This window comes from Stomoxys calcitrans, chromosome 1, assembly GCF_963082655.1.
Source record: "Stomoxys calcitrans chromosome 1, idStoCalc2.1, whole genome shotgun sequence".
Lineage (NCBI taxonomy): Eukaryota > Metazoa > Arthropoda > Insecta > Diptera > Muscidae > Stomoxys > Stomoxys calcitrans.
The window spans coordinates 4,980,602-5,007,059 of record NC_081552.1 but is presented as its reverse complement, the minus strand read 5'-3'; the positions used below and the strand labels follow the sequence as shown (position 1 = coordinate 5,007,059).

Here is a 26,458-nt window from a genome sequence, read left to right as displayed (position 1 = left end):
AGGACTAATCTGCTTAGGCTTCAGAAGTATTTCCACAGCGTACTACGGTTTGTTTACGGTCGTCGTTGTAGACGAGACTACGAATACTTTGCGAAACAATTACTAGGATGTTCTTTTGAGCACATTCTCAATATTAGATGCCTCTGTTTTTTCTTTAATATCCTTAAGTACCGTGAACCCAGTTACTTTCTTACTTACTTTCAATTCTTGCATTCAACCCGGATCTCTCAAATTGGTATTGAAAGTTTCAATCATGTTGTATTTCAAAGATCATTTGTAATTCGCTTGTCTAGGCTATGGTATGCTCTTCCTTCTAGTCTTAAAAACATCTCAGTATGTCAACAAACTTTTAAGTCAAAGCTAATCCAACATTTCTTATAGGCAACTCAATTGAATTAATTTTCATCACTGATAATATCTCACAGTTGCTGCTTTTTCTTGGTGTTTGAACGGATAATTGTGCGTTAGACTATGTTACTAATTAAAAAAAAAAAAAAAAAAAAACAAAAAAAAAATTTTAATTCAATAAATTTGTTAGCTATTTATTTTAGTGATAGTATTATATTAGATTTTAATATTGATTTTTGTATTATAAAAACCTGAAAATGTTCCAATCTATCAATGTAAAGCCCGGGTGGGCGATGTTTGATTAATAAAAATGAATGAATGAATGAAAGTACGTTGCAATGCTTTTGATTCCATTCACTTTTGCGCGATATGGCCACAAGTTCCGTTATCTTTTGTTCTGAGTCGTTAAAAAACCGAACAGCAAGCAGCACGAATGTAATCCGCCGGTAAGTTGGCCCATTTCTATACAGTGTATTTCTTCAGCGTATCCATACGGGCATATTTTGTAGTCCTTACCTTGCTCTCAAAAGTGGCCTAAATAAGTTTGATTCATAATAAATTGCATTTACTTTGATTGATTTAAGCTTCAAAGGGCTCATGTCCAACGTGGTACCACTAAAGCTGCAATTGGCCGTTTCTTACATTTCTCCATGATTTGGCATCATTTGTTCTTCAAATGATTGAATTGAGTGATTTCAACCTCTTGAATTGAGTGATTTCCACCTCTTGTAGCCCATTTAATTTGCATAAATTATTCCTAAATATGAAAAAGTATGTATTTATTTATTTCATATTACAATTGCAGTCAAAAACTTAGATTTTTACTTTTGTTTTAATCATTTATATCAAGTAACAATTCTATTCGATTGCTCCAGAGCTAACGAGTGGATTTCGAACAGCTGATACTCGATTACGCTCTTGTTAACGAATGCCATAATCTCGAATGTCGAAAGTACTTATTCGTTATCGAATGCGGTAATGCCAAAACAAAATTTTCAGACAATTTTACCCGTTCATGTCTTTTTACATTTTTTATCCAAGGACTGCGTTTACTCCGTAGCTGCACCGTTTGCTAGTTGGTGGTATTTTGGGATAGTTGGTGGTCGGAATTTACGCCTTCGACTACCACACTCAACTGCATATGTATTTCCGTTGATCATGGAGTGAAGTAGAGTATGGCTGAAGATTTGGTGGCGAATGTATTTAAATTGCTTGCAACGAAATAAACGCCAGGGCGCCGAGGCAGTATTTCAATCTCATGCAGATGTCATAGAAAAGGGTGCCCAAAGCCATGATCGTACAATCGTCGTCTGCACAAGTTATGATCTTGTTGCCATATGAAGGGTGTGGAGTAGAGGAGAGGTAGAGGTTAAACAGTGCCTTCGAGTAAGCTGATCCTAGTTAGTAAGGCCAAACGAATGTCATAATGCATCAACACTTTTGTTTTTTGAACTCTGTAGAGACTTTCTGGACTATAGCATAACAATCTTACCGCAATTCTTCTTTAAAAAAATGCCTTTTTCTCTTATCGAAAATTGATAAAATGTTTAACATTCACATATGTATATGTTGTATTGTAATTATTTTTTTTTTCTAACATTTATTATCGTTCTTTTTTTCTTCATATACATATATATTTTAGAATATATATATATTTTTTTGTATATGTTTTTTTTTTAATATAATTTGCTATATAATGATTCAATTTAATTTTTATCTCTTATTCATGTAGGTATAATAATTAAAATATATTCACGACATAGAGCAGGAGTAGTTCTTTTCCACTTCTTTTACAGAAATGAAATGAATAATTCGAAAAAATTAACATAGTTTTAGCCATTTCCGGTTGTCAGATTATACTAGAGATGGCGAAAATATGGTTTGGTCATTATAATAAAGGTTTGTATGAATGTATGTATATCAATGCCTTTTAATAAAAAGTATATAAAAAAATGTATTGTATAACATGCTACTTTTATTAATGGAGAGCGAAAAAATAGAGGGGATTTATGTTTAAAATTCATAACAACCCATTTTTTGTTTACTTTGTAATGGTGAAATAGAAGCAGCTTCTCTCAAAGGGAGCTTTGATTTTCTTAATATGTAAAATGTTCTTTAATAATTTACATGGAAATTGTATATTAAAAAAGAGGGGAAAAAATCTTTTTTTTTTTAATATTTGCACTTTTTTGTATAAATAATTAAAATCGTATGTAAGAACTAAGTATTATTTATTATTGGTGTTTATTCTGTTTTTATCTAAAAGTAGTATATAATAATAATTTACAAAAAATGCATCGCCTCTTGCAATTAAATTAAAAAAAAAAAATTCAAGTTGCTTATATTTCGATTTTTTGTTTACATACAAATTTTCAAAGAAAACAAACCATGTACCATGTGGTGTATTATATCAACAACATTTATATATTCTTCAAAATTCTGTAAGTTATTAAGAGGAGTTCTGGCTAACAACATCGTGTATGTTATGTATGTATGTGGTAAGTCAACCAGTATTAACCAGCGGCGGGTTGCGAAATTCAAAGTTCAATTACACTGACAGTTTAGCTTAGGATAGTTTTCATCCTTGATTCCTTTCTTGATTTGGCTTTCGGCTTTGAGCTCACCATTTTCGATGAGGTCCTCTTATGTTGTCCCTTATGGTTGACATAATTATTTCCCAAATGTTTTGTGTTTTTTTTTTTTACATTAAAAGACAACACTGAAGGGAGCTTTTTATAGGGTCACCGTTCTTAACTGTGTTCTGTGTATGTTTTCTTTATTTTTTTTTTTTACTTTTATTTCTTAGCTACAGTAATTACCATGGAGAGGGGAGGGGGGGGAGGGATTTTTTCATATTTCATAATTTAAATGCTTCTCTATGGAATTGTATTTTTGTAAGAGTTTATTTCGTTTTATTTTCGGAATTTTGTTTTCGATATTTATGCATATATGTACATGACATGTTTAGTTTAGAGCTCTTTGCAAGTTAAGGATATGCTAAAAATTAAATTGGAAGAAATTGAAAAGGTAAGTTAGCAAACGTAACAAGTATTTCGTTTTTCTGTTATCTATGTAAATGTGTGTGTGAGTGGGGTGTTTGTATGTAAGAGTAGAACAAGTAGACTCGGTTTTGTATTAATTTGTTTTTTTTTTGTTTTGTGATTGTAGTAACAACATTTATTTAGTTTCAAATGAACTTCTTCCTGACAATGATTTGTAGCTGCCTTATTTTACAAATTATTGCATTTTGATACAACATTGATATTCTTTTATGATTACATTTATATGCATATACACACATGTAACGTCTATAACTGAAAACTGTGGCCAAACAACAACAAATACTTGCATTGGAGTTAGGACTGAAAAGTGGTGAGTTTTGTTTTTTCAAACATAAAAAAAGAAATATATTTGCTTATCTTTGGAATTTTTAAAACAATGTTGAGTATTACTGTTCGCAGGCATTTAAATTATAAACATGGACATTCATTTTTAATTATGAAACTTTGTTGACTCTGAGATGTTTCTATATTTTGAACGGTATTTCACTACTTTCAAAATTTAAGATATCGTATAAGAAAAAATCAGGATATCACTTGGCATGGATGTTGGAAGTCGTTACAGAACGTCAAGTTTCAGATATTGAGGAAGTCATCCTCAATGTGGCGATAAGGCATGGATTTGTAACTCATAAGGGATCTAAATATGCAAAACCAGAGCACAGTCAATTAAGAATAAAAACGAAACTTTGTTTTAAAAAGGAGGTCTCTTATCATTGAGCTGAAAGATTCTTATCAGATACTATTCATTGCTAGAAGAGAAGTCTGCTCTTGGCATTTTAATGAGATGTTTGTAGGGACCTTTTGATTTTGTTGTTGTTGTACAACACACTGCTTTTTAAAACAAAGTTTCGTTTTTATTCTTAATTAAACTTTGTTTTAAAAAGGAGGTCTCTTATCTGTTGTAGCACTGTGTTTTACACTGAGGCGGCAGCCCATGGCGTTGAAGGACTCCATCGGGCCAATCCGGTACGTACAACCGCCTGTCATGGTACTAATTAGCTTTGTATATGTGGCCGATAGTGGGTCGCTGGCAGCCCCAGCACTAGGCAACGCTGCGATGGCCCAATCCGCCATCCATCTAAGAACGAAACTGAATTACAGAAACATCCACAAGAAATAATGGAACTGACATGGAACGTCAGAACTCTCTCAGAGGCAACGAGACTTTACCAAGCCCGGAACTAGATGTGCAACTATAACCTAGACATTCTCGGTTTAAGTGAAGTACGATGACCGAAATCCGCAACTATGGATCTTCAAGGTGGCCACCACTTCATGTTTTCAGGCAATGGCAATCCGCCGAATAAATGGGGTCGGTCTTTCACTGCCGCCGAAAGCAAAGCGAGCTTTTCTATCATACAATGTTATATCTGAACGCACCATGATGGCAAGATTAAATTCAAAATTTCGCAAAATATCTACTGTAGAATGCTACGCGCCAACGAACCCGACGACGTAACAAAGGATCAATTCTATTCCCAACTCGACTCAGTGACGCGCTCTCTACCAAAAGGAGACATTAAACTTGTTATGGGAGATTAAAATGCCATGGTGGGCAATAACAATAATAATCTATAATCAATCATGGGAATGACGAACTTGCCGATACCACGAATGACAATGGATCTCATTTGTCGAAATCTTTTCCCCACATCTCCTCTTAGGCAAAAAAAGGATATAAGAAAAGATTTTCTCTGCTATTAGAGCGATTTCAAGATATGGTCCGTCTTGGACCATAATTAAATTATAAGTTGCGCCCTTTGGGGGCTCAAGAAGTAAAATAGAGAGATCGATTTATATGGGAGCTGTATCACGCTATGGACCGATTGAGCCCATGATGATCATTGCGATCATCATTGCGACCTCTTATATTTGCCCAAGAAGTCAAGATCCCAGATCGGTTTATATGACAGCTATATCAGGTTATGGACCGATCTCAACCATGCTTGGCACAGTTATTGGATATCATAACAAAACACGTCGTGCAAAATTTCATTCCAATCGGTTGCGCACTCTAGAGGCTCAAGAAGTCAAGACCCAAGATCGGTCTATATGGCAGCTATATCAAAACATGGACCGATATGGCCCATTTACAATCCCAACCGACCTACACTAATAAGAAATATTTGTGCAAAATTTCAAGCGGCTTGTTTTACTCCTTCGAAAGTTAGCGAGCTTTCGGCAGACAGACGGACGGACATAACTAGATCGACATAAAATGTCACGGCGATCAAAAATATATATACTTTATGGGGTCTCAGACGAATATTTCGAGTAGTTACAAACCGAATGACGAAATTAGTATACCCCCATCCTATGGTGGAGGGAAACACCCGTAATCAGGTCGACCACATACTTATCAGCAAACTCTTTTTGGGTTCGCTGATGGATGTGAAAACTGGACGAGAGGCCAACATCGATAGTGACCCCATGCTCTTAGTGGCCACTCTACGTCTACGCCCAGCCGTCGTGAAAAGGACTCAAACAAAAAGCAATAAGTTCAAACTCTTAAACCTAAAAGACCCCGAAACGGCGCGCGAATACACGGCAACATTAACGGAGAGGCAGCAACACGGCACCTATACATGAGCCGACATAACAGTAGCATGTACGGAGATGGCCACCTCTATCATCGGCATTGCTCGGCGATACCAAAAACCATGGATAAGCAACGAAACTATAGAGGAAATAAAACATCTACGCAACGCTCTGCTAAGTGCAAAATCAAGTGTAACTAAAATTGCGACCAGGCCTGAATTTTTTATTATGCTTGCAGAGCAGGCCGAAAATGCTGCTAATATTGGAAACATGCGTGGTGTCTACGAGTCACTAAAACAAATGAGCCGCAACAATATAAGGCCAACGGCAATAAAAGATTAGGACGGATCGGAATTAACAACACCCGAGAACAACAATTAAAGCGATGGCGCGGTTTCTTCAGCTCCGAAGGACCAGCAACCCAGGACGTAAGCTCCGAGCTTCTGAATCCCCCACGCAGGGATATATCTATGGCCCCACCCACCTCCGAAGAACTTCAGGACGTTCTGGTCTTACTCAAAAACAGTAAATCAGCCGGCCCTGATAATATACCATAGCTCAAGCCATCACCCCAATAATCAGTGAGGACTGGAATACAAACGCTGTCCCCACGGAATGGAAGAAGGGGATCGTGGTCACAATCCCAAAGAAGGGTAACCTCACCCAGTGTAAGAACTGGAGAGGGATTGCATTGCTAAACGCAATAAATAAAGTGATGGCAACTCTTCTTCTGCAGCGTATTTCGCCTGCACTTGAGAAAGGAACAGGCAGGTTTTCGACCAAGTTCTTGTGCCGGCAACATTAACTCCCTGTGCATAATCATTAAACAGTCTGCAGAACTTAATACACACCTATATACCTTTTATTCATCGACTTCGAGCGTGCTTTTGACACAGTTTGGCAAAGTTCAATGTGGAGCACGCTGTTGAACAAGGGCATCCATGAAAAAATCGTGACACTAATTAGGGAGCTGTATGGGAATGCAGACCTTTTGGGAGGAGTCAAGCTGGGTTGCATCCTGTCATCGACGCTATTTTCAGTTTTATTAGACTCCGTATTAGAAGCAGCTAATGCTGAGGCACCCTATGGCATGCACTGGGTGCCTCAGGAGACAGCACGGCTTCCTCGGAGACATCGGCTGCGTGGGTGATATATCCCTCTTTGCGCATCGCTTCGAACACATAAAGGCGAAACTGGAACGACTGAATAAAAATGCTGCCAAAGTAGACCTAAGGAAAAACACAGCATTTGAACAAACAGCATTGTCTTTTGCTTTCATCAATAATCCTTATTTTTTTATTTTATTTTTTGCCTACTCTTGGAAAGTGTTTACGAGTTTGAGTTTACTCTTACTCTTTATGTTTGGGTTACACTCACACCCAACATATCGTTCATTTGTCTAGCATTGAGCCCATACAAGGAACATTTTTTATCCGATTTCGATAAATTTGGAACAGTAAGTTTTGGTAGATTTCTACACCTTTTTGTTGAATGCGGTCCAGATAGGCCGATCTCCCGAAATAGAGTATTGAGCCCATAAAGACAATTTTTCATCGATTTCGATGAATTTTGAAACAGTGAGTACAACATATGGACAACATCTGCTGTTCCTTTTGAATCTAATAATGATTTTTTAGCAAATAACTTAAAACAGAAACAATGGATGAAATAATTGGCAGAATAGGCAAATGTAATTAAAAATATATTTAATATTTTACATGCTGTAACCATATTACATTTAGAAAATAAAACTTCCATATATCACATATTACCAAATGTTAACACCAACAATCACACATTTATCAAATTAAAAAGTTCTTAGAATTGGAAAGTTTGTTAGTAAATGCCTAATACTTTCGGCTTGCAAATGCTAATTTGCCCACGAACATTCCATTAAGGAACTGGGGCAAACTGTACTGTAGGCTTACTGATGTGAATATATTATTTGCTTTATAATTTAAAATGAAATATAAAAGACTGAAAGAACAATAATATAATTATATCTAAGGCCAGGATATATCTATATCCAAGGCCAGGTATAGTTATATATAGCATATCTCTTTGGATATAATTATATCTGGCCCCATATCCAAGTATATCTGCTACCAGATATAGTTAGATATAATTATATATAATTGTATATGGCAGATCCATTTGGATCTAATTAGATCCAACTGTATCTAATCCGAGATATATTTGGATCTGACCAAATCCATGTTTTTTTACTCGGGTATTTTCAAAAAAAAATTTTAATTGATACAATTAAAAAATGATTGAAATTTCCGAAATGTCCAATTTATTTTTTAATTGTATCAATTGAACATTTAATTGAAAATTAAAAATTTCAAACATTTTCAATCATTTTTTGTGTGAAATTTTTCCAGTTATATTTTGCAAAAACTGGGATGGATATTATCATTTTCGTAATTGAAGCAGTTTCAGATGGATCAATTAATTTCGTGATTGAAACCGATGTTTATTGTTTTCCGTATAGGTAATTAATTTTATCGCAGATGTCATTTGCGTGGTTTGATGCAGAGAAGATTCTCACTCGTAGCTCTATTGGGCTTCAGCTATTCGAGTTTAATACCATTTTTAAATTCAGACTCATTCATTATTTTATATATCCAAAAACCTACTTAGAAAGCACCACCAAAACTAATGTAAAAGGAAGATTCGAAGAAGATTATTATAGTAAGAGACTTCATTTCAGTGGCAACTTTTGGATTTTCAATTTGGTAATATTTCTCTTACAAATGCTTAATTTCTCACGATTAATTGTTTCCTTCAGTTTTCAAGTGAATTTTCTTATTTATTTATAATTTTGTTGTTGTTAAAATTTGAAGCAGAATTTCTTAAAAATATTTTTCAATTTCTTTTGTAAACATAATAAAAGAGCAAAGTAGTTGTTGTTGTTGCAGTTGTGAATATTCCCGAACACACACATCGCACTCTTTGATGCAGCTGTTGAGGGCTTGCGATTTGTTTAAAACATTCTACACTCTCATCAAAGAGTAAACCTTCTGATTGGTTGCATACTCATGTATGTGTGTATGTGTATAAGAGTTAACCTTCTGATTGCTTTCATACGCATGTATGTATGGATGTGTATATGTGTATTAAAGCAAGTAATTAAATACGCTCTTCTTGTCCAATATCATAAGAGATTCTTTCTTTTTTGTTTTTGGCAAAATTTTGATGCAAATCTTTTTTTTTTTTTAAATATAACAAAAATATATATATTTTTTCTGCTCCATTAACTTAATTCTTGGTAGGTCATAGGTAGATATTATAATTAGGCTTTATATTTCAAAAATATAACTTAAAATCAGACTTGTTTTGGTTGAAATGATGAAGAAATAAATATGCATACAACACATGTAAACAAGCACTGGGTCTTAAGGCACCACAATATCTAAACTTTTTTGGGCTAGAAGAGAGGTGGTCGATCGGTCGGTCTTCTTTCGATGCTTCGATTTTTGGCATATCTTTGAGAAAATGGAATTTGGTCTCAAATAAAAGTTTATATTTTGTGGCCGCATTGACCTGAGGTGGTGATGCCTGCAGTTGTTGCGTATGTATTCATTACTAATTCATAAATGTAAATGTTTACACAAATACATTTGTAGTTGCTTAATTTTATTTTCCTTCCTGTTCGTTACTGGTAACTAACGAGTGTTGAGTGCTTTAAACTCGCGGACCCTTAAAGATAATTGTGGCTGTCGATTCCATGGCACAGCATTCGTTACTTTGTTTTGTGGCTGCAAGAGCTTCGGAATTGCTTGAATTGCTTAGAAAGCAGCCCGCTGTTGAAACAGGTCTAGTCATGGAGGCGGCATTGGATGATGAAGAGGAGGAGGTACAGCAACTGGCCGAACTATTGGTGGTTCCCACTTGCTTCTCCTTGTGACGCCGCAAAGAAGAACGCAAAGGATATTGCCTTGGTATATTGGCCCCCAAAAGAATGCGCCTTGTAGATGGCCTTCGCACAGGATATTGAACGGATTCGGCGCTATTACTTAAACGGATGTTGCCAACTGCTTGTGGTTGTTGTTACGTTCGTCAAAGAAAGTCGGCATTGTTTGTTGTGTGAAGATGAGGGCATTTATTTACAATTTTGGGATATTTTTTAGCGTTTTTTTTTTTTTTTGGTTTGGAATTCGGTACACAACACAAATCAACCAAAATTGACAAAGGCAGAATAAAGAACAACGAATAAGGAGTAAAGAAAACCAAGAAGAAAAGAAAGAAAATAACATTTAGGTTTGCTTTGGGCTATTTCACACTTGTTTTAATTTCTTTAAGATGAACGAAAACATACGTGTTTGCTAATTAATTATACATATGTAATCGTATTTAAATTGTCTGTTGTTCAATGGGTGTTTGGATATGGGCATGGTCATGGGTGTGGGTGTGAATGGGTGGTATGGCTTTTTGTTCTATAGTCAAAGTTAGTGATCTTCTGTTCAGTCATACTGGTTGGGGTCTGGTGGCAATAGCGGATCATAAGCAAATCGACTCTGTTTCAATTTATTTATAAAACTTATTTTTACAATCAATCACACATTTTTTTCTACTACAAGAGGAAAACAAAAACACAAAATACACAAAAAAGAATTTTTTTTTTTTTACAAAAAAAAAATTAAAATACAATCAAAAAAAGCAACACATTAACAAAAAAAGCAAAGATACAAAATATCCATTTGTTTTTAAATTAAAACGCACACGCACAAATTAAGTTGATGTGATATGTATTTATTGTTATTAATTTATTAATTTCCTTATATTATTTAAGTTAAAGTCTCACAAATAAAGTTAGTCAAAGAAATATATGTTAAAACTAATTAAATATAGGATGGGTGAGATTAATGGGAGTACATGTCGTTCGTGTGGTATACCAAGTTTCCATATTTTTATCTTTTTTCTCAAAAAAAAGTAAAAACTTTGAGAAACCAACATAAAGTTCAATTGTGAAAATATTCGAATAATCGAATAGTTTAAATAGTAATCTGGCAATTTAGGAAATGACCTCGCCATAGCGTATTAAGGAACTGATCAAGGCGATTATCGTTTAGAAGATAAAATTTGGATATGCAAATTCAAAAACATTCAGACAAATATCAGTAGTCTTTCGTCTCGCATTCACTTCATATTCGAAGGAGAATAAAAACAAAAATGGCATACAGTGACACAGAAAACTCTACATAGCCCACACTAAAAAAACGGTGTTTACAAAACGAAGTTCTTATACGAAAAAGTGTTTCCGCTAATTCATCATCATCATCAATTTATTCATCATGGTTACCAGTGTTATACTAAGTAAAAAAAATTTTAATTTATATTATAGTTAGTTTGCGAAGCTATCATTTACAAAAAGGTATGTAGACTTATTTGTGGCACTGTATATAATAAACCGATTTTTGTTGTAAAATTTCATGGAGAAATTCCTGACTTAGATTTCCTTTTTAAAGGCTCTTTTTAGTATGTCCATGGTGGACGGGTTTTTATATTCGCAGCCTCTTTCAACCTAACCTAAACCCTAACCAAATGGACGAAACGCGTCATACCATAGTTGGCATGTGGTATCCTCTGGCTTTTGTTTTCCATTGCATTAATATGTTCCTCGTTTTCAAAGACAAATGAACACATCATGAAAATAATAACCGGTGATTTTTGAGAGTTAAGTTTTTCCAAACGTCTTCTGTGAACCAAATTTACTTTGTTGGACATAGCAAAGTGTATATTGCAGTGTTATTTGTTTGTATGGGTCTTAGAGCAACTCGATTGAAATGCCCTGTTTTAAATGTTTTCAGTGGTTGTTGTTGTAGCCACATTTTCATGTGGAGGTGGCGATCCTCGTCAAGCTCCTGTAAGTGAGCAAGCTCGTTCCGGTAAAAGAGACCGATCGCCGCGGGAACACGGTAGCCATTGCTTTTTTTAGAGGCACCAAGAGAGCGAGTGACGCCCGACCTTCCACTGAGACTCTCCGCTCGATACTGTCGATTTTTGATCGTTTTCAGCGGTGAGTCTTATGTCTGGATTTTTTGTAAACAATCAAAATTGTCTTAATTGTCGAAAAAACAATAGTTTGTGTGGTTTATTGGCTGGTGGCATCATCGGTTCATTTTCCACCAAATACAACCTTGGAAGAAGCGTTGCCGTCAATTGCCCGATTGAATGGGTTGGACTTGGTTAATATGTGGTTTCAACAAAACAATGCCACAGCACCACAGCTCATGAAACAAAGTATATATTGAAGGATGAATTTCGTGAACAGTTTATCTCTTGAAATTTTCCTGTGAGATCGCCGCCAAGATTATGTGATTTGACGTCTCTCGACTGTTTCTTATGGGGTTATGGACAAGCCGAACACAATTACTGCCTTGGAGTACACGTTACTCTTGGAATTCGAGCCAGAATTCGCATGCAAGCAGTCTGTGGTGGAAGGCTCCAGGACTACTACCAACTTCGTTTTAAAGCACCCAGTTTCGACTACCCATTCCAAACTAGTATCCGTAACGGTAAGGTGAATATATTGCCATGTTTTTTTTCCTCCCCCTTAAACAATGCAATGGTTCTAGGACCCATTTGAAAGTGAGACTTCTGAGAACATTCCTTTTTGCCAATGGACGATACGACGATCTCAATATTGGAGAGAATACCGAGTTCTCAGAGCCATTTTGTTAACTAGCTAAATGTTTGAGGATCCCTTCTAAAAGCTAATGAAATCTGTTCGACTCATGCATAGAGCTGGCAAACTATCGATAATCGCAACTATCGTTTATTTCCCATCACCTATATTTCAAACGAAAATGAGAAGTAAAAATCGGGAGATCGATTTATATAGAAGCAATATCAATGCTTGGACCAAATAAAAACAAGATTAATAAAATCAGTTGGAAGTCATGAGAGAAATCATTGTACAAAATGTTAGTCTAATCGGTATCTTAAGGGATACATTCAGTGCCGGATTGCTTATTTTTTTAGTTTTGCAAAAAATTCTACTTTTGCGATATTATCCATCGGAAAAATATCAATCGATATTCAGTCAAAAAATTAAATATCGATAGTGCCATCGATATTTTGCCAGCTCCACTCACGCAGACTCATTAACAATTCAGTTTGAAAGTGCCGTCATAAGTTCATCAATACGCAACGTTTAGGTCTTGTAGCCTTTTAATGTGGATGACTAAAATCAAAACAGACTTTACAAAAATCTATATTTATTAACCGAAAAAAAAATTAATATAAAATAAAAATTAACACAATCAACGTTTTTTTTTTTTTGAGAGGCAGGGTTTAAGATGAATTTTATTTTATTTTAAAATCTGTTTTTGTATATAATATTTTGGAATTTTTTTAATTTTAATCTTTTTTTAATTTTGCAAATTCTTAAACCCCTCTTCTTAGAAATTCTTTCGCAGTGTCGAGCGCAAATTCGATATTTTAAACCAGCAATGTCCAAAATGAAAATGTGACTGTAAGTGTGAATACTCTCTTTAAGTATTTTGTTAATTACCGCATTATGTAAAAAACAATTTTTATGGACTGAATGCTTAGTATTTTGCAAAGTAAAAGTAAAATAAGAAATTTTGAATTACTTTCATATAAAGGGTGATTTTTTTGAGGTTAGGATTTTCATGCATTAGTATTTGACAGATCACGTGGGATTTCAGACATGGTGTCAAAGAGAAAGATGCTCAGTATGCTTTGACATTTCATCATGAATAGACTTACTAACGAGCAACGCTTGCAAATCATTGAATTTTATTACCAAAATCAGTGTTCGGTTCGAAATGTGTTCATTCACCGTAACGTTGCGTCCAACAGCAAAAAATACGGTCCAATGATTCCACCAGCGTACAAACCACACCAAACAGTGCATTTTTCGGGATGCATGGGCAGTTCTTGAACGGCTTCTGGTTGCTCTTCACTCCAAATGCGGCAATTTTGCTTATTTACGTAGCCATTCAACCAGAAATGAGCCTCATCGCTGAACAAAATTTGTCAAAATTTCGAACACATTTCGAACCGAACACTGATTTTGGTAATAAAATTCAATGATTTGCAAGCGTTGCTCGTTAGTAAGTCTATTCATGATGAAATGTCAAAGCATACTGAGCATCTTTCTCTTTGACACCATGTCTGAAATCCCACGTGATCTGTCAAATACTAATGCATGAAAATCCTAACCTCAAAAAAATCACCCTTTATCTTCCAAAATTATTGTTTTTCATCCGTGGCTGTCTCAACAACGACAGAAACAAAAAGCATGAGAATGCGCGTGAATAGCCATCAATACTACCGTAAGGGGCTGGACATCGCTGCTTTAAACTAAAATGGTTACATACAAACAAACACAAAAAAAAACATAAATAAAAGTTACAAAGAAAAAAAAATACACCTAAAACAGTGTGTTTTGATTACTTAAATTTATAATAAAAACGATAATTAAAACAAAAAGTCCAAAACGTTAAACACGATACTAACGAAATTACTATTGGAGCTACCACTGCCACTGGCACCACCACCACCAATGGCACTGGATGACATGGAACGTATTTCATGTTGAGTTTCGTGGAGAGAAGAATTTCTCGAATTATGGCCTTCACCACTGTTGGCGGTCGCTGACAACATGGGCGCTTGCAAACTAGCATTGAACGATTGGTATAACGATGAAGAGGAGCTCGAGGGAAGACGTTGGCGTCGCAAGGCCGCCTGTTGATGCGGCAAACGTCGCCTATTTTGCATCATGGGAGTTGAATGGCGATACTGCGAAGAAGATGATGGTAGCTTATAGTCAACATCATCTTGGTGATTGTTGTTGAAAGCAGAAGTGGTGTTGGTGGTGGCGGTGTTGTTTGTGGTGCTGGTAATATTGGCATTGGCCGAATTCAAAGATATGCTGTCATCATCATCGGCATCATGGTTTTCATAATAAGAGAGACGTTTATGATGCTGCGAATTGTGATGATGATGTTGATGCTGATGTTGTTGCACTTTGTATTGTTCTACATCAAGCAGCTGTTGCTGACGAAGACTTTGATAGGACAATTTGGATGTGAGAGAGGAACAACATGGCAACTCTGCATACTCATGATCTCCATTGGTATCTAGGAATATTTTATGATTACTTAACAGGGATTCTGTTGAATAATATTGGGATGCAGCATGGCGTTGATAATTATTGGAGGAGAAGGGAGTAGTGGCATGCACATGATTATGTGATATGGCTTTAGTATTGATGGTGGTGAATGATAATGACGAAGACGATGGTGATGGTGATGAAGCTGATGATGATACCGTCGTTGGCGAGGACACTAATGTCATATTTCGGTCGGTCGTCGTTGCGGTTCTTGGTTTGGTCTTCATTAAATGTTGGCGATTGCTTAGAGTGTAGTGGGAGCTATTATTGTTATTATTTTCTTTGTCATGTCTATGATGTTGCTTATTATTGATGATGTTATTGCTATTGTTGTTTCTGTTGTTGTACTTGTTATGAGAGTAATTATTTCTATCTGTAGTAGATGTAGTGGTGGTGGTGGTGGTAGTGGTGTTGGTAGTTGTTGTAGTAGTAGAAGTACAAGTGGTAGTAGAAATTAATATATCTGTATCATCAAAATCATATATACCATAATTTGCGTCCAAATAAAGTCCTGCTCCTGTTGCCGACAGCAAATGAGGATCCTGTCCTGCCGCCAGTGCCGCTGCTGAGGGTGCCAATAAATGTGTTTGCTGCTGTTGTATGCTGGAATGTGTTGTTATTGGATTTGAAGCAGTGCCCCCATAATAATAACCCTCATCCGTGTCCATCATGAAATCGGGAGCCAAATGGAAACTTTGTCTTTGGCCAGCACCGCTGCTTCCCGCCGCCACATGCTGATGCTGCAGAGGGTGACGTTGATTTTGCTGTTGCTGCTTGTAGTATAGAAATAATGATGTATTGACGGCCTCAGCATGGTGGTCTGTGCCACTAGAGGGCCCCGATGACTGATCAATATCGACCCTTCGCATATCGCGAGTGCTGCCACCACCCAAATAATTTCCTGTCGCCGCCACCTCATTGCCTCCATGGACTGTTAAATAGCAATTGCTACAGGTATTGGGGGCCACACACAAAATATCACCATCTTTGGGACCCAAAAACCACTCTGAGCGAGTTCGCATGCGGGCCGTTTGTCGTTCATGGACCTGTGTTGTTGTTGTTGGCGACGTAGTCGATGCGTTTCGTAAATTGTGTTTTTATTTTTCAAGAATTTTAAGGTGTTTTTGTAGTTGTTGTTGATGTCAGAGATGCAGAGAAAAGAAATGATTTGGTTTTTTTTTTTTAATTTGGATAGGGTTTGGTGTTTTATTTCCCAAGCACATCACGTTTCATAGAGAAGGAGTAACAATATCCGTTACATAGAGCATGGTGGATAGAGAGTAGTTGTGTAGTTTGTTTTTTGATTATTTTGAATGAAGGTTGTTGTATTTTTGCGTTTAGTTTTGGAAAAAAAACAAACATTTAAAAACGGGCAGAGAGATATTTTTAACCAAAAAGAAAACACAAACAAAAAAATTAATAAATATGTGTAGTTACATACGAGTAGTAGTGGTTTTTAATTGTATTACACCTCTAAGGATTAGTTAATTATGAACGGGAAGAAGTGAGTACATAAATTGATGGATTTCTTTTTGTTGTTGCACATCAAACAATAGAACACATACATGCATACTTGAGGGTAAGAAGTAGTGAGAGAAGAGAGTAGGTAGTAGTGTAACGTAGTGTTTTTTTTTCTTTACATAGACATGGACAAACTGAGAAGAGATTAGAGAACAATAAAAACAAATGTAGAATGGTTAAATTGCAAAGCAAACACGACGACTTAATGATGTTGTTGTTATTAAATGATTATAACGACACATTGATAATGAACATACATAAATAAAAGCAAATTCGGTCCAATACAAAGGGATCATTTAAGAAAGAAATATTTTTTCCATTCCTTGGTGGTTAAATACATTTTGACAAAGGGAATTATTAAAATATAGGTAAACATAGCGAAAGAAATGTGTGTCAATTGGTGGGCTAATTTATAAATATAAATCCCATAGGCTTGTGATTTTAATATTTTGCCAAATTAATCCCCAAATCTTTGTAGGTGCATTTCCTCATTGGTTTTATTTCCTTCAACGCTTTAAAATGTTCTTCATAGTATTGAGACAAGCCTATTATATATAGCTAAACATTGAGACATTGACATTTTCCGTTAGACTGATGTTGCCATCAGTCATGTTAAGAAAACATATTGCTCAACTGGTATGGGTAGGCCAATAATGAAAGAAATAGCCAGCCATAAGGAGAAAATTTCTCTATCGCAAATACTATGTAAAGCAAAGACTGTTATGGTGTGCGGATTGGAGAGTAAAATGAAAAGATCCAGAAAGAAGTAAATCAAAGGATTCTCAAATGTCTATTATATAATTAAAGTAAATCAGCGTTCGACATATATACAGAAGCCAAATAGGAAGAATTTCATTCAATCCTTAATTACAGTTGAATTGCTTAGAATTTTTGTATTGAGGTTTAAAAAAATTCAATCGAAAGCTAGGTTATTTGGCACAGAGATTGGACCTTTTATCCCCACATATAAAATATAATCCAAATTGGAAGGGAATTGAAACCAAATGTTTCAAAAACAATTACAAACGTGCCAATTTCGGCCGGGCCGAATTCTATATAAGTAGCCTCCGTTATTGATCGCATTTGTCAAGTTATTTGTAAGATTTCTCTTTATAGGCAGAGGCTAAAAAAGTATAATGGAAGGTTAAGCAATTAGTGGATAAACATTGCTTCTTGTAGGTGCTCAATAAGTCAAATCAAAGGACTTGTATGTGATCAATGTCAGGTTATGGACCGATTAAGACAATACTGAGCATGGATGTTGAAGGTCATTTCATTTATTTCAACACATGTAATACAAAGCCATCAATTCCATTAAAAATAATTACACTCCCCAATAATAAAGTGCAAAATCAAGAATTCCAATCGAAAGATCGTTTTATAGGAGAGCTACATCAGGTTATGAACCGATGCAGACCATGCTTGGGACATATGTGGGAGATCAAAGGAGAATATTGCAAATTTTGCCCATGAATATTCCACTAAGGAACAGGGGCAAACTTCTCACATATCAATGAGTGCAGTCCGATTCAAGTTTTAAACTCAATGATAAGGGGCCGCAGTGCGACATCTCTTTGGAGAGAAGTTTTACATGGCAAAGTACCTTTCAAATGTTGCCAGCATTAGTAGTGGAATAGCAGCTTTGAAATTTTTTTCTGATGGTCTCACCAGGATTCGAACCCAGGCGTTCAGCGTTATAAGCGGACATGCTAACCTTTACGATGCGGTGGCCTCCGATCAAAGGAGGATTCATGGTGCAAAATGTCAACTAAATCAGATAAGAATTAAGCCTCTTGGTGGTTCAAGAAGTCATATTAATGGAAGGGCAATATCCGAATCTGAACCGATATGGCCCTTTTGCAATTTCTAACGACCTACACCAGTAAGAAGTATATGTGCAAAATCTTCATTCGTTCGACCGCTATCGTGCTTTCCACAGAAGGTCGGACGAAGGCAATTACATGACCAGATCGGCTCAGAACCTCAAGATGATCAAGACTATATATACTTTATAGGACCGCAGGTCAATATTGCAAATGCAAATTTTGACCATGAACATTCCACTAAGGAACAGGGGCAAACTTCTCACATATCAATGAGTGCAAGTTTAAGCTCAACGATAAGGGGCCTCCTTTTCATACCCGAGTCGGAACGGCGTGCCTCAGTGCGACATCTCTTAGGAGAGAAGTTTTACGTGGCATAGTACCTCACAAATGTTGCCAGCATTAGAAGGGGAAAACCACCGCTGAACATTTTTTCTGATGGTGTCGCCAGGATTCGAACCCAGGCGTTCAGCGTTATAAGCGGACATGCTAACCTCTGCGCTACGGTGGCCTCCAGGTCAATATTTCGAGGTGTTATTACGGAAAGACTAGATAAGTATACCTCCATCCTATGGTGGAGGGTATAATATTTAATAGGAATGTCAAGCCTTGTTGCTATCTACAGTTTTCAGTATGGTTGGCATTTTTAGAAATAACGATAAATATTAAAAAAATTATGTATGTAAATACATAATGTGTGTTGCCTAGGCGAATCAACAATGCGTTTGGTTATGGTGTTGCAATAGTCAAGGCATTAACTCTACAACGCGTTTAGTTAAGGTGCTGCCATAATTAATGCCTTTTACCTAAGCACTTGCTCAATTCATGTTCGGATCTGCAGGGACGCAGGATCTCTTTTCTGGGGAGGTGGTACTTCTGCGATCTGGGTGATCTTGCGAATATACCTCTGGGAGGTCTCCTGAGATTTGTGAACGAGACGGAATGGTTTCGACAGAGGGTGCGATCCGGCGAAGAAACATACGTGCCTGCGTGAGGGAGAACGTTTAGCCCCCCGCTCTGGTTTCTCTATTCCTTCTGTTTCTTTTATTCGTGTATATCTAGGGTACCACAATGAGCCAATCTGACCTTCGAGTGAACTCATCTGATCTAGTCTAATCTCGTTCTTATCTACTTTTATCGTTGATATGAAAATACTTTTAATAACTTTGTTAAATGGGCCTCTTCTAATCTGATACTTAAGCTGTTCGATTAAACGTCCAAAACCTATATAGGTTTTGGAGATATCGGCGAACGCAAAACATGGTGGTGGTTTGAATTCGAATTTGTCTACTTTATACATGGTAGTAAAATTGTAAATGCTCTCGATCCACATCAATTTTTGTGTTAAAAAGATTTTATACTTATTTTATAACCAATAAACGGTAAAGATAGCAACTATTTTTTGCCTTTCCTTTGTGAAATGTGTAAAGCAAATAAAAAAAAAAAATAAAGGATAATAAGTTGGTGCTTTAAAAATCTATATAAATAAAGGTAAAATAAAAAACAAATTAAAATAAAACATATTTTTTTTTTTGGGATCAAGAGAAATGGACAATTTTATTAGGACAAAATTCTTAAAAATTATAATCATTTAGTGTTCAGTTAGTTTCATGTCTAGAAATAGTATTAGTAATAAAACTGCGATAAATAAAGATCAACTAGAATCTAAATATATACATGTTTATACATAAAAAAAAAATAAAACAAACTAGGGAACAAAAGTCTAGATTTTCGTTTTTGCTTTAGAAGAAACATCAAAGTAACGAAAAAAAAACTTTGATTAAAAGGAAATTTCTATTTGCAGTTCTTTCAATCGCTTAAATAACAATTTACTTGCGTTTGACGAGAGGTCAAATTCTAATTTGACATCAAACTTTTCTTGAGAAACTGCCAAGGAACTTTGCTACTACATTAAAAGTCTTGTGCCATTAGTGGTGCATCGTTCGTTTTCGTGATCGTTGCTAATTATTATTTACATTTGTAGCAAATAATATTAGAGAGCGCGATTAAAAAAGCTTGGATAAAACTGTAGTCAGTTAGTATTTAGTTTTTCTAAATGTTCAAAGTCAAAAAATAAAAAAATTCTGTTGCAAGGCAATTTAATTGATTTGTTTAGTTTGCATTTTGTATTATTTTTCTTTAGCAAATTAAAAGTAAATAGGCCGTAAAACATTAAAATTGCGAAATTAAAAAAAAATAATAATAATGCTACGAATAATAAACAGTTATGATGATAAATAACAAAACATTTGTTTGTAACAATGTGTGCTTTAATATGAAACACTCATAACAATGTCGATGAAATCAATGAGTTGAATGTATTGTTGTTGTTGTTGTTTTTGAGACGCGATGAATATTTGTATTGGTTTCGGGATGGAATGTCTGTTTTGCTTTAAAGGAGTTACAGCTTGGAATGGCTTTTTGCTTTTTTTGCAAGTAGTAGTAGTAGTAGTAGCAGTAGTAGTAGTAGAACGAATAGCAGCATACCTAAATAACATCACATATGTATGTATTTATGTCTATCTTGTATGACAAGATTTGTTACGAATATGAGACTAAAGAAAATAGGAGGATATCATTGCTGCTGGCCCTTTCGAGGATCCAAGTTAGAGAATTCAAAATACTAACTAAATTAAACTGTTTTTCATATAATTTGTGAGAGCCTTCAAACAAACAAAAATAGTGGAGTTGGTGGTGGTGGTGGTAGTGGTAGGTGTTGTTGTGGCATACAAAAAAGGAACTGTAATTATTTATTAACCATGCTAGTTTTGCTAGTTTCACATGGCACGCACACACGAAACAATGACAGAAGATAGACAATCATGCGCAAGGGAGAAGCTCAATTATGTTCAGGTCTATTTTATGGGTTTTTTCTTGTGTGTCTCAAGCTCTCACACTATATATTGGGTTACCATCAATCAAATTAATAATCTATCAAAAACTAAGCTAACTAGGAAAAAAATCATTTAAATCATAGATTAAATAAAAATTATAAAAAAAATCAAAAAAAAAAAAGGAAATTAACTTTATACCGAAATCCTTGAAGCAAGCAAGTATTCATCCCTCACCTGTGGCAAGTAGGATAAACTTTTCGTACTTTCAGCATAACGATTGACGGCTCTTAACTCGTCCATGGTCATGCCACTGCCATTTTTGGCGGTGCCAGCAGCGCCCCCAGAGGCTGTGGACGACGAGCAAGATGATGAATGGCGTATTCCTCTTTTGCAACGCGAGCACACGCGGGACTTTTGTGGGCCATGTGACATCACCGTCGTCATCGTCGTCGACGTCGTAAGGGCTTTCAACGTAGAGGAAGATGTCGAAGGTTTGCCTATAAATTCGTAATCGTTAAGAAAATCCTGATGATGCTGCTGCTGTGTTGTCGTTTGGTTTGTTGTGGTTGTTGTTGAGATTGAATGACCGGCATCTATGCTTTTGGAGTTATTTGGATTTGTTCTTAGGCGTCTTTGCTGTTGGACACCGCGTATTTGCGCTGTATTCGAGTTGCTGGGCGATTTCTTTTTGTTTTGTTTGTAACGTCGCTTCACTACGCAACGCATCATTTCATCGCCATCCACATCGTCGGGGCTATCGGTAAAGTTACACTCAACTGAAGCACCTGCTGTTTGTTCATGCGAACACGATCTCGATTTGATGGTACGACGTGACTTTGTTGCACCCGACGTCGAGGTGGACGACGAAGTCATGTGGAAATTGGCATTTTTCGATTGGTTTTCTATATTCTCATCGTCGTGGTTCGACGAAATGTCCAAATCGTTGGTGAAATCTCTCAAACGGTCATCCTCGTCATTGGCATCATCGTCATCATCGTTGTCATCTATGTCGTCATCTTCGTCATCGTCTGGCTGAAAATCGTGTTTGTTACGATTAGGCAATGGTGATGAAGTCATAGCGAACAATCCGGGACCCTCTAAAGATACAGAGAGTCGAGCACATGATTCCATGAATGAATGTTCGGGAGTTACACCCAAGGATACAACACTATTATCCAAAGCAGAGCTAGAACTGGTTAGCAAGGCAGGTGTTGAACGAGATTCCTCTTGAGCAACTGTTTTGGAAGGTGAGTGTACATAACGATCATATCAGCGTACATATATTATTAAAAGACATTATTTGATTTTAAAGATTAAAGAGCAGCATGTTTTTTTTTTTAGAAAAAATAAACAAATTTTTTGAATAGAAGAAAAGAGAGAAAGAGAGTAAAACATTTGGTAGGCATAAAAAGTTACTTTTTGCATAAAAATTAGCTTAAAGAGAGAGAGAGAGAGAGCAAAAAATAAACCTAATTCTCAATTTCCATACATAAAAAAATTTTTTTTGAACTATCGCAACCAATGACAGACAAGCAAATGATACATGAATAATGAGTAATGAGTAATACAAAGACGTTTATCGATTATCGATTGTTAGTAAGTGATGATAAGAACTCATGGGTTTTAGATAAACACAATAACATGAGAAAGCTTTAAAGCTGGTTTAAGTTTGAGGGTGTCATGTTAATTACAATAGACATAGTGGATTTTATTTAAAATTAGTGCCAATTGTTAACTTTTCAACTGAACCACATACATAAGAAAAATGAAATCGCCAAGAAATCATAAAAAACTAAATAAATAGGCCATACAAAAAGAGAGAAAATACTCACGTAAACCCCAACGTTCGCATTGACACTGTAACCATGTTTTTTCGGCTTCCAATGAGTGTTGCACTGCAATAACAAAGGAATAGAGTGAAGTAAATATATCGAAAATCAAGTATAGGCAAGTAGCAACTTTTTAAATTGGCCTACTGCTTATGCCCTATTACACGGCATGTCATAAGACATGACATGTAACTTTTTGTATTCTCATGTAAGTGAAAATATATTTGTCAATTTACATAGGATTAATCATTTTTGCTATCACACACACCTGTATGTTATTTTCGTATGACATTACCTATAAATTTGCGCAAAATCTGATTTTTTGCTGTGTAAAAACTGCCAAAGTTGTGAGAAAGCTGGCTACATACATTTGCGAAAACAATTGCATTTGGGATTGCTTTCAATCGACTGACAACAAAAACAGCTGATTGCTTTCTGTTTTTGTCAGAAGGAATAGAGCCAGCTCTAATCGCCGTTTTCCAATATCCTATCCCGTACCTGAGAAAGAAACGCACACGCGTATAATGCGTTTGATGCTATTTATTCCAACAGTGGACTGTAATGCTATCTCTTTGAATTCATACAATCAACTGATTTAAAATTACAAACATAACAAAAAAGGAATAATTCAAAGTTGTAAAATAAAGTAAAAAAACTGTGATGATAAAAAATGAATAATCGGGCTCGTTCCTCAACAGCCGTCAAAAAAAGACTGATATCCCAAAATTGTTGGTTCGCAAAAAAAGATTAATTATAAATTAATTTCACACAAAATTTTATTTGAAATTAATAAATTTGATGTGGGAGGGGGGTGTTGTTCGTCCGACTCAGAGTAATAGTCAAGGCAAAAGATGGTCATATCGAGCAAAAGTGAATGGATTCTAAAATTTAGATTATTTCCACACATATTTTTGTCATTAGTTATCAGTTAGTAACATTTCGTGTCAGCTACCTTGTAGCACTAAAATGATATAGGAAGTTATTAAAAAAAATAAACTATTATTTAAAGAATATATTATTGATATGCTTAAACTTGAATGGCACTGAACTCATTGATATGTGAGAAATTAGCCCCTGATCCTTGACGGAATGTTCATGGGCAAATTTGCATTTGCATTATTTATATGGCTACAAACCGACGATTACTTCTCTCAAGTGATAAACATCTTGTGGTTTTGCAAGTAGACGACTAATCTCTTTGTTCATAAAATTTTCCATAGAGGCTATAACTGAAAATAACTCGAAATCTACAGATAATATGTGTAGCAAGGTATAAATATAGTTGTTGTAGTAACCATATTTCCATGTGAAGGTGGCGATCCTCGTCAAGCTGCTGTAGGCGAGCAAGCTCGTTCTCGTCCAAATGACCGATCGCCGCAGGAACACGGTGGCCATTGGATATTTAAAGGCGCCTATAATCCGCCTCGTCATAGCGAGGATCATAGGCACTCAGTATTTGTGCAAGTACCTGTGACGCCCGACCTCTCGCTGATTGATGCTGATTGTCCGCAACTGCCGTTGCAGCTACTCCGTATGCATTCCACTATCCGCAATATGTGAACGCTCCCAGCTAAGCTCCTCGTGACAGCAATGAACACCATATAGATCGGACCTCAATGTTCCAGGCTGTGTGGTGCCCACAGCAATCGCGTGACATAAATATAGTAAATGTTTATGGTTTTATAGGACGAAACCAAAGTCAATATGATATGCAAAAATAATTAACTGATTACTGAGATACGTAGTCGATTAACGTAAAAAATGCTAAAAAAGTTAAATATTGGGTTGCCCAAAAAGTAATTGCGGATTGTTTAAAAGAAAGTAAATGCATTTGTAATAAAACTTAGAATGAACTTTAATCAAATATACTTTTTTTCTAAAGCAATCTAAAAGTAACAGCTGATAACTGACAGAAGATAGAATGCAATTACAGAGTCACAAGCTGTGAAAAAATTTGTCAACGCCGACTATATGAAAAATCCGCAATTACTTCTTGGGCAACCCAATAAATATTTCTTAGTTATCTAGCATTTGTTACTCTATTATTGTTATTAATTGTTAAACACCCTAATGAGTAGCCCATTGTAATTATTGGCCATTTTGTTGCGATACTGATTTTCACCGGTTTAATAACTTTAGCCTTCCGAACTAGTTCATTCAGCAAGTTCACTAGGAAAGTTTGTACAGTGAGCTGTTTTGTCAACACTTTCTCGTCAGTTCATCTCGCAAATATTGCCATCACAAACGAACTGTTTGCCTGCATAAAGGAAAAAGTGTGTCTTGTAATAAGACGGGACATATGCACAATCATTTAGGGCAGGTTGAAATTCGTACGAGTGGAACCAAAGTTATTACCAGATTACTAACACCACTAAGAATTGATTAGTTAAGGTCAGGTTAGATTGAAAGGGAAATCACCGCGAACGTGATTCCTTATATCTTCAAGTTTTTTGCCTGTTTGGGCGAAGATCATTTATAGTTTGACCTTTTTCCTTGCCCCCACGTTATTGTTGTTGTTGTAACCATATGTCTATATTTGGGGGTTGCGATCCTCGTCTAGCACCTATAGGAAAACAAGCTCGTTCCGGTCAAAAAGGCGTCAATAACTCGCCTTATCATATCAAGCATCATAGGCACTCAGTGCTTGTCTTTCTTGCACAAACGCCGCCCGGCCTCTGACGCAGACTTTTCTCTAGAGCATTTCACTTGTGGATGCACCCGTTAGCTCGCAGCTAAGCTTCTCGTGATAACAATAAACACCACACAGATCGGAGCTCAAAGTTCCTGGCTGTGTGGTGCTCATAGCTATCCCGTGCCCCCACATCTTCACGGTTTCTTTTATGTTGCCAATTAGCTCTCTTTATAAATACTTACAAGCATACTTCTGTTGGGCTAGTTTACCCCGTGGGGGCGGTGGATATTGAAAGCTACATATCCATTCATCTTGCACCTTCAATATGCGTCCAGTTACACGAGCATAGTATTCATAGTTATCACGACCAAACAAGTCATGTGTAGCGAACTTATCAATGATATATTTCATAATTTTCGTGGCAACCTGTCATAGAAAAGAAACCAAAAAGAGAATGATTCAAATTTTTACAGCAGCTTAAGGGGAAATTTCTTTAATCTTAGTTGATTTACCTTAAATTTTAGAACATCTTCCATTCGTGCTGTCTTACCATCACTAACACACGACTGAAAGAAACTCGGTGCAACCGAGACACCCAGAGCTTCGCTGGTCATGCCTGTGCCAGCGTGATCTGCATTGCTAGCAATCACACGGAATGTACCAAATAATAAAACTAATAAATGTTGTGTATATTTTGGCAGTGATGTAAATAATCTGCAAAGAAAA

General features: G+C 36.0%; 1 protein-coding gene across 10 annotated transcripts in view; it reads right to left on the bottom strand.

Moving 5' to 3' along the window:
- Positions 1–2,303: 2,303 nt before the first annotated feature.
- The window catches only part of LOC106087059 (rho GTPase-activating protein 20), a 78,563-nt gene continuing 54,408 nt past the window's right edge, over positions 2,304–26,458 (bottom strand). For 5 of the 10 annotated variants that reach the window (XM_013251946.2, XM_013251944.2, XM_013251945.2 and 2 more), the window contains 6 exons: positions 26,245–26,446; positions 25,975–26,158; positions 23,104–23,166; positions 21,506–22,506; positions 15,581–16,139; positions 14,162–15,061 (listed from right to left, as the gene is read on the bottom strand). In XM_013251946.2, coding sequence (XP_013107400.2) covers positions 14,400–15,061; positions 15,581–16,139; positions 21,506–22,506; positions 23,104–23,166; positions 25,975–26,158; positions 26,245–26,446 — 2,671 coding nt within the window. In that variant the 3' untranslated portion in view covers positions 14,162–14,399. Of the gene's footprint in view, positions 3,346–8,287; positions 9,986–14,161; positions 15,062–15,580; positions 16,140–21,505; positions 22,507–23,103; positions 23,167–25,974; positions 26,159–26,244; positions 26,447–26,458 lie in introns of those variants that run through there. The other 5 variants (XM_013251948.2, XM_013251949.2, XM_013251951.2 and 2 more) reach the window with 5 other exon arrangements.